The sequence below is a fragment of the Gigantopelta aegis genome, chromosome 4 (assembly GCF_016097555.1).
Source record: "Gigantopelta aegis isolate Gae_Host chromosome 4, Gae_host_genome, whole genome shotgun sequence".
Taxonomy (NCBI): Eukaryota; Metazoa; Mollusca; class Gastropoda; order Neomphalida; family Peltospiridae; genus Gigantopelta; species Gigantopelta aegis.
Genome location: NC_054702.1, coordinates 115,048,209 through 115,061,113, shown reverse-complemented (window position 1 = coordinate 115,061,113; position 12,905 = coordinate 115,048,209). Strand labels below are relative to the sequence as shown.

At 37.7% G+C, this 12,905-nt stretch overlaps 1 protein-coding gene across 2 annotated transcripts in view; it reads right to left on the bottom strand.

The window, feature by feature from the left end:
* The window catches only part of LOC121371852 (F-box only protein 3-like), a 41,021-nt gene extending 28,116 nt beyond the window's left edge, over positions 1-12,905 (bottom strand). Inside the window, exons 1-4 of one of the 2 annotated variants that reach the window (XM_041498058.1) lie at positions 12,496-12,905; positions 7,857-8,035; positions 4,600-4,689; positions 3,009-3,163 (exon numbers count right to left, since the gene is read on the bottom strand). In XM_041498058.1, coding sequence (XP_041353992.1) covers positions 3,009-3,163; positions 4,600-4,689; positions 7,857-7,957 — 346 coding nt within the window. In that variant the 5' untranslated portion in view covers positions 7,958-8,035; positions 12,496-12,905. The remainder of the gene's footprint in view (positions 1-3,008; positions 3,164-4,599; positions 4,690-7,856; positions 8,036-12,495) is intronic. The other variant, XM_041498059.1, reaches the window with a different exon arrangement.

Sequence of the window (12,905 nt, the reverse complement as noted above, 5' to 3'; positions counted from 1 at the left end):
CTTTAAAATATCACACAATTTTTTTAACTTTTGAAAATAATACTTACACTTTAGTAAATGCATATTATTTTATGTATTTATAAAACCTTTAAGTGAAAATATGTTAGCAACAGTTATAAACTTGTAGACTACCCCATCAACGTGGATTTTGTACAAAATTAAACCAGGCGATTTCCTCAAAATAATTCAATATGACGTTGAAACGCCACTCACAAATGTAAAGTCCAATCATATTCATATGTACTGCAACAGAAATTAACAACCAACGAAAATATTTCTTTTAGTGTATCCTGTATTACAATAAATCATGTTCAAAACACAGACTACAATACCAATAAATTTGCCTTTGGTTTGCTCCTAAGTAAGTGACGTCATGTGAAGAGAACGAAAACAAATTTGTTATACTTTTACTTACTACAAGCATTTTCATTGAATATCTTTAGTAAGGAGAATAAATAATTAGGTTTTTAATATTTGTGGAATTTCTTTAATAAAAACACGATAAAATTGCTTACAGATACTCCTAATAGTACATTAGGTAGTACTATACCAAATAACTTCCGGCTGGGTCAAAGTTCGAGGTGCACCGAACTTTTGATAGAGAAGTGAACACCACAAGTCCTGTGATTGGTTATAAATGTGAGTGTGTTGGTTGTAAAAAATAATAGTTTCATCTGGGTAAAATAAATGTGCAATTTTATTTCATCTAGTACCAATGTGTCAAGTAGCCTTGTGCTTGAAACATGTATGGGGTACCTGTAAAAAAAAGTACTCAAATTTTGTGCGAAACTAGGGTAGTCATAGACGCTACCCGTTATCTCAGAAACGAGCAGCTTGACCCCCATTTTTTCCTGATTCACTTTAAGTGTAAGGGGTGGTAGTATTTATATCCGTGGCGTTTATGTCGGTTGATACGTTGCAGGTAGGAGTTTTAGCCGCATATGTTACTATTGTCGTCTATGGGATTTGATTTGGTAGTATACACCCATTAGGGATAATATCACTGTGTTTCGTTGTTAACTATAAGGATTTATCACAAACTTTTTTGAATTTAGGGACGAGATGAAGTCCCTAAATCCACAATGAAACACAGTGATATTATCCTCTAATTAGGTAATGACAGCAGCCGTGTAAAGCCAGTGGATTTGGTTAAATTACAGTATATTTTACCCCGATTTTAATTACTGTGTGTTTCTTGATTGAAACATATTTTATTGCTTTTTAAAGAACAAATGGATTAGGCACAAGTTACACAACTTACTAGGCTTTCTCCATAATACATACATGTTACGATAGTAATATAGTTTTGCAATTTAAATATGAAAAGAAATAAATATTATTGAAAAAGAGAAAGAAGAAAGAATAAAGTAAACAGAAAAAAGACACAATAAAGTTTTCTATGTGTTCTATAATCAGACAGCAGGTTTGCTAAATGAAAAAAACAAAACACAAGAAGGCATAAACCGGCACTTTGTGTTTAGAAATTTTGGTTGCCCGGTGGAAGACTGAATCGTAAATTTTGCTCGTCTGAGCAACTATTTATTCGTTTGGGGCGAGCAGACGAGTACTTTTGGCCAGTCCTAAATATACATATTTAAAACCACAAATTCTTCGTTTGCATAGTAGTGTAAATTCTACCAATTTTTTAAACATAATATATATTTTTTAAAATAAAATATTTGAATGTTTTAGTTGTTATTATGACTATTAGAGTGAAACGTATGTCACTGTTATATCAGTATCTATACATCAATCGTCCGGCTGATTTGCAGAATAATTTTACTGAATATTATTTTAACGCCATTACCTATGTGCAAATTAATGATAATGTGCTACATACTCTTTTGTCCCACCTTAAAACTGAAGAACCCTGCCCACAATAATTTTCCACTTAGTCCAAGTATGCGTGACCCATGTTGGAAACCGCATCGGGGGTGGGGTGGGGAGACAGCGCGATTAATGTTATCATATGTAGCTATTTAAATTTTTACTGCAAAACAAACATGAGTGTTACGTATGTATTACAGGTATTAACGATTGTTTTCAAGTTTCCTACTCTTTTTAAATGTTGTTAGTATCTTCAGCAGACCTTCCTATTCTTGCTCACCCCCTTGTACCACACCATTTTAGCTACAAAATCCATGACAGCTGTCCCATGCAGGGAGCATTTTCATTGGTTAATCCCTTTGATGTTTCCAACAGGCTAGGGTAGAGAAGGAAGCCAAGTTCGATTGTGGGTAACCTAGGGAGTGTCTGAAGCTCTGGGATATGGGCAAGTTAAAACAGTTCCCATCCCCTAGGCAGACATGTCAACACCAACTAGGTCCACTTAACCAGCTACTATCGGTGAACCAATCTTCCCAAACATTTTTTTCCTTTTGTCTGACCGTTCAAAATTGTGCCTAATTTCCTTCACAAAAATGTGCACCTTTTCTCACCTTTGCCCAGGACAGGTGTGCGCTACAACAGCTTGCTCTGAATGTGCATGTTAAACACTCTGACCTGACCTGATGGCGGGCACAAATTGTAAGCCGTTATAAGGGCTAAAAAAACCGAGTCTCCCATGGGTAGCCCTGCCAATCGGTCATGTCCTTTTACAGACAGAACAAACATGATCACAACAAATCAAGTCCTCTTAAGGGCTCAAACTCTGGGTAACCTAGGGACACATACACCGACAGCCATCAATAGGCTAGATTCCAATAACGAGCTGCTCTCAGTCCAAAATAACATGTAGCTCACGTTTTACCTTTCGATGAACCATTCAAAAATGTGCCAAATTCCTTCAAGAAATTGCGCTATTTTTTTCTCTTTTGACTTAATCCTATGGACATTCAAAATTCAATAGCACCAAAATTGACCTCGCCCATTACTGACCTCGGCCGGGCTGCTAGTGCTCCCAATGGACTGCGCATCAGGCAAGTGCTCTACCACTGTGCTATGTCCCAGAGAAAGAAGGACAGGAACGTATGATAGGCACCGTTGCTAGTATGAATCAACACAATTACCGTTCAACTGTGGAGCTAGCTGTCGATCCAGTGTCTGTATTATCTCCTCAATTTTGTTCCATGCCAGACGAACCTTTTTATACTGCTCTATACAGCAGCCATAGTCTGTGAAGTAGTTGAGAAATTGCTGCTTCCAAGTGATTTCCTTAGGACATCTACAGATGAAAAGAGACATTGCCATGAAAACATTTGGGGAGAGTGATTAATTGACCTAAGGGATTTACAACTCACCAATTTAGGCACAAGACACTTTTTGTCTGTTCTGAGCAGACCAAGATTTAATTTTTTTTTACAGTAATGCTTATAATTTCATTTTAACTTAGTTTTGTGCTTATATCCAATTAAGGTTCAAGCTTGCTGTCCTGGACACACACACCCAGCTATATGGGTTGTTTGTCCTGGACAGAGGATTAGTTGTTAATTGTTAGTGAGAGGGTGTAGTGGTCTTACCCCTATCCATTGAGTCGTTAAAACTCACTTTGGGTGGGAGCCGGTACTGGGCTGCAAACCCAGAACCTACCAGCCTTATGTCCAATAGCTTAACCACGACACCACAGAGGCTGGTAACATATTGTACTATTACATAACACACACAAACTGATCTTCAAGTCTAAACAGCCGTATGTCCAATAGCTTAACCACGACACCACAGAGGCTAGTAACATATTGTACTATTACATAACACACACAAACACACACATACTGATCTCCAAGTCTAAACAGCCTCATGTCCAATAGCTTAACCACGACATCACAGAGGCTGGTAACATATTGTACTATTACATAACACACACACACAAACCCAGAACCTACCAGCCATATGTCCAATAGGGTAACCACGACATCACAGAGGCTGGTAACATATTGTACTATTACATAACACACACAAACTGATCTTCAAGTCTAAACAGCCATATGTCCAATAGGGTAACCACGACATCACAGAGGCTGGTAACATATTGTACTATTACATAACACACACACACACACATACTGATCTTCAAGTCTAAACAGCTATATGTCCAATAGGGTAACCACGACATCACAGAGGCTGGTAACATATTGTACTATTACATAACACACACACATACTGATCTGTCTACAGGCTGGTAGGTACTGGGTTCGGATCCCAGTCGAGGCATGGGATTTTTAATCCAGATACCGACTCCAAACCCTGAGTGAGTGCTCCGCAAGGCTCAATGGGTAGGTGTAAACCACTTGCACCGACCAGTGATCCATAACTGGTTCAACAAAGGCCATGGTTTGTGCTATCCTGCCTGTGGGAAGCGCAAATAAAAGATCCCTTGCTGCCTGTCGTAAAGAAGAGTAGCCTATGTGGCGACAGCGGGTTTCCTCTAAAAACAGTGTCAGAATGACCATATGTTTGACGTCCAATAGCCGATGATAAGATTAAAAATCAATGTGCTCTAGTGGCGTCGTTAAATAAAACAAACTTTACATACTGATCTCCAAGTAGAAATGATAACGCAATCTTTTATCAATAACAGGACACAGATACTTAATATTTTCCTTTTGCCATTTGCATACTTGAAAAACATATTTTCCTTTTCATGCACAAAGGGACACTAACGTTTGAAGAAGGAAGTGAATGTGGCACTGTTGTTTCCATAAAGCATCATCATTGGTGAGTTCATTCAGGTGACGACATACCTCCGAACATCTGCAATAAAAGTTGAAGTTTATTTTGTTTAATGACACCATTAGAACACATTGATTTATTAATTATTGGCTATTGGACGGCTAACATTTGATAATTTTGATATATAGTCCAAAACCGACCACGCAACAAGCGACGGCTCTACCACTGCACGACATCCTACACCATAAAAGACAGAATCTGTAACTATCAACATTTGTTAAAGACAAACCTCGACTCTCTCAATAAAACAGAATCTGTAACTATCAACATTACACTGATGTGTCAGTGTTAAAGACAAACATCACCTCTCTCAATAAAACAGAATCTGTAACTATCAACATTACACTGATGTGTCAGTGTTAAAGACAAACATCACCTCTCTCAGTAAAACAGAATCTGTAACTATCAACATTACACTGATGTGTCAGTGTTAAAGATAAATATCACCCCTCTCAGCCTTTGATATGCCAGTCATGGTGCACTGGCTGGAAAGAAAAATAGCAGCAACAGCGCATTAGGCGAATACTTAACCACTAGGCTATGTCCCGCCCCATCTGCAATAAATGTGAAGCACTTGTAATAAAGTGGACTACACCAGCTTCATAGGAAGTGACAAAATGTGAAGCACAATAAAGTGGACTACACCAGCTTCATAGGAAGTGACGAAATGTGAAGCACAATAAAGTGGACTACACCAGCTTCATAGGAAGTGACGAAATGTGAAGCACAATAAAGTGGACTACACCAGCTTCATAGGAAGTGACGAAATGTGAAGCACAATAAAGTGGACTACACCAGCTTCATAGGAAGTGACGAAATGTGAAGCACAATAAAGTGGACTACACCAGCTTCATAGGAAGTGACGAAATGTGCTGGCACAGAATGCCTCTTGTCACTAAAAGGAGGTATTTTGTTTACCTTTTCTCACAGTGTATACTACTACATGTATTATTAGCATCCCTAGTATTGGAGTAAATCCTCAATTCGGACAAAACGTTTTTGACAAAATGTGTTAACCTGAGACCTTTTAAAAATCAGTTCTAATACATGTAAAAATGTGTAATGATATTTAACGTCAAACAAGTTTAAGCTATCGAGTTATCTTTGGCCAAGATAGCGATCATAACCGTTCAATTTTTGGTTTTTGGTCCACGATTCGATTTATTCACAATACTTTTCACAAGTAGTACAAGTACACCAATTATCATACATACATTTTTCTAAACTATTTTAAGAGCAAGACATTTTATTTTTAATGGTCATTTGTAAAATAATTGTAAACATAAAATTATATCTTGACCAGAAAACAAAAATTGCATTTTTACCATGCCATGTTAGCATGTTGGGTCTGCGATACCTCGACAATGTGCCAACCAGGATTTTAGTTCAGAGGGGTGGCAAAATAATTTTAGGGCGAGAATGCTAGGGGTCCGGGGAAAGGCTCTCCTGTTTTTTGTTTTTTTAATTCAGTTGTCTTTAGATATATTCTGGAGTACATAATATATGGATGCCATGTACACATTATATAAGTCTAAAAGAACGATATATGTCAAGACATATTTCTGTAATTTTTATTATTATTTTGATAATGTCAAATCTTTGAGGAGAAGTATTTATTTTTAGTCTCCTACCAGTCCAACCGGAGGGGACTATAGGTTTCATCTCCATCCGTCCCATATGTTTTCTGCAGAAGGCTTTGAGATATTGAGCTGAAATTTTGAATATAGTTTCAGCATGTACTGTTACAGATCAAGTTTGACTTTCATGATGATTTTTGGCAGAGTTATGGCCCTTGAACTTAGGAGATGTGAACATTTGTTTTCCGGACTTTTTTTTCCAGAAGACCTATAGATATTGAGCTGAAATTTTGTGTATAGGTTTATCATGTACTGTTACAGATCAACATCCCTATTCATCACAGGGCTTTCCGACTGAAGTTAATAAAAGCATTCAGAATATCGGAGTGTCGAGTCTAATTGGCCTAAGTTCTAAGTGTAATATCCCATTCAACATACCATGGAGGACTTTGGTTAGGTCTGACATCATTTGTAATTCGCAAACACATACGTTTATATTAAAATACAATACTGATCGTCAACATGTGTTGTTATTAACAGAGTAAAATAAAATATATGTTATAATGACAGTGTCTTATCAACTGACAGAATAATCTACTCACAAAAATGTAAATTTAAATCACCACAGAAGAATCTGACTTGCATACATGTAGCAACATGGAGTATTTCATTTAAATTATTAAGTGTGCTAGGGGACATTATTTCAATACATAGGGGACATTATTTCAAAATCTTAGGTAACTGGAAGTCAGATGAGTTAGGCTTACCTAATCCTAAAACACTTGAACTACGGTTCTGTACTAGTCTACATTGGTGGTTCGAAAACAAACTGATTTTCACTTTTATTATCGATATATGGTACTTTTAATTTTAGAATGTAATTGTTCACCATGTAACCGACTGGCGATTCTCATGATTTTAAAGTTGCATAACCAACACAGGAACAGAACAACGGTTCTCGTGAAATATTGTCCCTGAATACAGTTACACTACAGAGCAATATAAATCATTCAAACATGTATGTTTTCAAGTCATCTAAATTGACATATATATATATGTATATAACACGTACCTTTTCAAGTCATCAAAATTGACATACTTTATATATATATTATATATATATATATATATATATATATATAGTCCTTGGTTTTTGAAAATTATAGTTGAGTGGAAAATCGCACACTTCAATATGCTAAGGTGAGTGAAAAATCACTCTCCAAAATAAATAAAATAGGCAATGTAGCGCCGATTGGATTTTGACTGGTATGTCTACAAAATTGTCTATTAAACTAGTATTTCACGATTTGTTCAACAAAGAGAAATACCAATTTAACAACTGCATGGAACCCACTGCCATGTTTTTAATTTCTATTGTTTTAATAAAAGGACATTCCTATCAGCTAAATGAGCTATAAAAACTGTTGATTTTTGTAAACAGTGGAAATAAATATACCCATTTATTTTACGTGTGCAGTTTCTCGAGTGTAACATGCGCTGTTTTTCATACTCGTCGGATTGAAATTACGTGCGCTGTATGAGCGCATCGCCCCCACACACCTTAAAAAGCAAGTTCTGATATATATATATATATGTAAAACATACATGTACCTTTTCAAGTCATCAAAATTAAGATGTGACAGTATGGGTAAAAGTGTCTCCGAGGGAAGATTCAACAAGCGCGGTGTACTCGTTTCGGTCCTATCTTCCATCCTGGCAACTCGTCAGCAGGTGATGTTTCCAGGTGTAATATTCAAGATGTCCATCATCAACAACAGCTGCCATGTGACCTAGACATTGTGAAGACAATGAACTCATGAATATATATTAATATAAGTTAAAAGAAAATGTCTGTATGCACAGATTCTACTGTTCCTTTCAATTTGTTTCGTAACAATGTGATAACAGGTTTTTTTATATAATAAATAAATAGTTATATTGAAGGTGTGTGATGTTTCTTTCACATGACATAAGCATAACTAGTGAAAACAATATTTATAAAATTAATCCAAATGGTCTGTCTGTCATGTTTACAATAATGTTTTACAAAATACAAGTTATTTTCTGCACCTCATATACTGGTGGCACCGAAGTCTGCGCACATAAGCATTTGTGTTATGTTTTTTGTTGTTTGTGTTTTTGGGTTTTTTTTTACTGGCCTCGGTGGCATCGTAGTTAGGCCATCATCTACAGGCTGGTAGGTACTGGGTTCGGATCCCAGTCGAGGCATGGGATTTTTAATCCAGATACCAACTCCAAACCCTGAGTGAGTGCTCTGCAAGGCTCAATGGGTAGGTGTAAACTACTTGCACCGACCAGTGATCCATAACTGGTTCAACAAAGGCCATGGTTTGTGCTATCCTGCCTGTGAGAAGCACAAATAAAAGATCCCTTGCTGCCTGTCGTAAAAGAGTAACCTATGTGGCGACAGTGGGTTTCCTCTAAAAAACAGTGTCAGAATGACCATATGTTTGACGTCCAATAGCCGATGATAAGATAAAAAATCAATGTGCTCTAGTGGCGTCGTTAAATAAAACAAACTTTACTTTGTGTTATGTTTTAAAGTTAAAATCTCTCTTTAAAAATATTTGTTTCACTGCCACAGTACAATGAAACAATAAACATGTTACTTCTGAAAGTTAAATTTTTTATTTTAACTTAAGTAATGAGTGCTTTTTCAGTGGCATCCTCCCCCCCCCCCCCCCCCCCCCCCCCACAACCCTGTATTTACTGGCCTGTGTGATGGCACATAAGTCTTTACAGCAAACATTAAAACAACCACTTCTGTCACTAATGTTCACAGAAACAACAAACAGGTAATAGATACAACTTTTCGTAAGTTCTAGACAACAAACATTTCCTATTACTACTCAAACGAATTTAAGGGTCAAAAATTTATAACCAAATAAGTTTCAGAGTGTATTAGATTCATGATGTAAACTACACCAAATTTTTTATTTATTGTTACATATTTACAAAAACCCACAAATAAACGTCACTGTATACAAGAAAGTCACATGACATGCTGTCAAAGTTGAAGGTTGTCAAACATGGATTTTACACATTAGAACATTCGTTTAATAGTGTGTGAATCCACCCCTGGTGCGAATACACTTGACACATCGTTGCCTCGTGCTGTTGATCAGACGTCTGAAGAACTCTTGGGGAATGGCCTGCCACTCTGCCATAAGAAGTTGACCCAGATCATGAAGGTTGGCCGGACGGGCATGGTTATCCCGAACTCTCCTGCCTAATTCGTCCCAGGCGTTCTCTATTGGGGCCAAGTCAGGCGAATATGCTGGTCAATCCATCCTGGCGATACCTTGTTGTCTGAGAAAGTCCGTTACCACCCTGGCGCGGTGGGGTCTGGCATTGTCATCCTGCAGAACTGCCCCACCACCAATCTGCTGAAGGCCTGGGAGAACCAACGGCCGGATAATCTCATTCAGATAGCGGATTCCATTCAGATTGCCATCCACCACATAGAGGGGGGTCCTGTGGTGGATAGAGATGCCGCACCACACCATGACGCTGCCACCACCGAACCGGTGACGTTGTCTAACGTTAACGTCAGCGAAGCGCTCCCCAGGACGTCTGTAGACACGAACCCGACCGTCGTTGAACTGGAGACTAAACCTGGACTCATCAGTGAACATCACTGACCCCACTGAACACGTTGCCACCGCAGATGAAGCGTGCACCAGTGACGTCTGGCCGTTCTGTGACGTGGTAGGAGTGGTGGTCGAACAGCCTGGCGACGGCAGCGTAGATTATTGGCTCCGAGACGATTGCGTATGGTTTGATCAGACACTCGAGTTCCAGTCGCAGTCCGCAGATTGTCACGTAATCGGCGTGCAGTGGTTGTGCGTTGACGTAGAGCCATATTGGTGATGTAGCGGTCCTCTCTATTTGTAGTGCTTCGGGGTCTTCCCGGACGTGGATGATTTCGAACAGAATTCGTTGCTTGGTACCGTTGCCACAGTCGGCCAACGACACTCTGACTGACACCAAGTCTGAGAGCAACATTTCTTTGCGTATTGCCATCCTGAAGCCAATCAATAGCCCTTCCTCGATCTTCGATAGTCAGTTGAAAGAAAGAAGAAAGAAGTGTTTTATTTAACGACACACTCAACACATTTTATTTACGGTTATATGGCGTCAGACATATGGTTACGGACCACACAGAGTTTGAGAGGAAACCCGCTGTCGCCACTACATGGGCTACTCTTCCGATTGGCAGCAAGGGATCTTTTATTTGCGCTTCCCACAGGCAGGATAGCACAAACCATGGCCTTTGTTGAACCAGTTATGGATCACTGGTCGATGCAAGTGGTTTACACCTACCCATTGAGCCTTGCGGAGCACTCACTCAGGGTTTGGAGTCGGTATCTGGATTAAAAATCCCATGCCTCGACTGGGATCCGAACCCAGTACCTACCAGCCTGTAGACCGATGGCCTGCCACGACACCACCGAGGCCGGTCGATAGTCAGTTGAAGTCGTACCATTATCAAATTTGGAGTGTGCACCGTACACGAACGCAAGCTCCAATTATACGGAAATTCAGCATTGGGAACATGGAATACACGTGAAAAGCATGCAAATGAAGCGCTTTGTGAAAAAGCAAGTTATGGGCACTTAGCAGACCTTTCGCTTTCGCCCTAATTTACGTGCAAATGTAAGCATGTTTTCACCATTAGAACTAGTCGACAGTGTCAGTGACAGTGGATTTTAATTCATTGATGGGTTGCTTAGTCCCACTTTCGTCAAAATGGAACAATACCATGCGTGACATTATGGTCTAGCTCATATAATTGACATTCAGAAAATAATGTCGAAAATATCGTCTGACCCTTAAATTCTTTTGAGTAGTGTAGTTGGTTTCAGGTTAATTTAGATTATGCAAATAAGATAAATATAAATGGTGTTCCATGCTCCTTAGTTTGGACAACACAAAATGACAATATAAAAAAAAAGTCGATGTCAAAATTTATTACCATTATTAAAAAAAGGTTGTCCATTATTAATTGTGTAAATGAGCACAAATAGTGTTTGTTAGCCATATAGGACAATCAATGATAATTATGAAACAGACTATAGCTAAAAATAGGTCATGTTGTAAGCTTTAGTCTAGGCAGCCATATTGTTTGTGTTGTGTCACTCGGCGGGAAATTCAAAGTGTGATTGCATGTTTACGTTAACAGATAAAATAAAACATTTATTTCATTTATGTATTCATAAATTACAATAAGGTATGTATTGAAGCTTCTATATAAACTTGTGTAAGTTGATATATACAAGTTTGATGATTACGGTACAGCGGTGACAGACATGTGTTGACAGGTGATACAAAAACATGTTGATCGAGGCTGGCAAAAGTATACTTTTAGTGCATCAATTCAGATGTGTTTTTAAACAAATTGTTATCTATCAGTTTTATACGTAACATATATTCACAATCCAGTGTTGTTTTATTAATTAAATTAACATTTTTTGTTTGTTTACAAACATACTCCAACACTTGTTTAAGACGTAATGTAACATTATTAATATATGCAGACTTTTGTGCTGCACAGACTGTGACATGATAGCCCGAGTACTCTTGACTGTAAGAGAGCTAGACAGACATTTGAATGTAACTAATTATTTTTAATGAATGCTGGTCAATTCGCCCCAGTGTTTGGACAACTCGCCCCAAACTTTACTGTTCTTAAATAATTTTGACGAAATTAAAAATGGACATCTACAACTTTGGTGTCATTTTATTTATTAATATTATAGTGAAACTCTGCTATTACGACCACTTATTAAAATGGTTTAATACTGGGGAGATCTTAATACCAAGCCTATTTTAATGTTTGTGAGATTGTCCCATATATCCTTTGGTATTCTGACTGGTGTTCATATTCAACAATATTTAATGCACATTGTTTAAAATATTGGTATATTTAATTAATAAAATGGTAATGATATGAGTTGACTAAACAGTGTAAGCTGAGTGAATGAACCACTGGGGTGAGTTGGTTCTGGGGCAAGTTGACATACTCCCTTTTTAATACCACATCAAATTTCATACAAGTTGGGAGGGACATGGAAAGTGTGGTAGAAATACATATTGCCGTATGTGCCCCCATGCATTACTTTCATACGACATATTAAAGGGACATACCCTAGTTTTTAAACACTAAGTTACTACTAAGGTATATTTTTGACCATCATAGCCATTTTTGATAACTAAAATCATACATTACTTAGATTTTATGGTTTAGATGATCCATTTCCGTACATTCAAAGTGTTTTTGGTCATCCTGGTGGTTTTAATATCACAAAATGCATTTCTCATATTTTAAAAAAAACACGTGCGTCCGAGAAGAAACAGTTATTGAGTCGAGTTTTATTTCGTTTTTAGAGGGTATTTCACCATTTCAATGTCACAGACTCATGTTTCACTCAATTGTAACCGTATCCAAATGTGTTTCAGGTTTGGGTAATATTTCCTCCCGTTACCCCCCGATATATAAATTTTACGACTTATTTATCGATTTCAAACATATTTGTCTAAAATTCAGCAAATATCCATTCAGTTGTTTGTTTTACAATTTTCCATTTCGTTTTGCATTTGATACAAATTCATGAAAACCAAAATAAACACAGAGCCCTG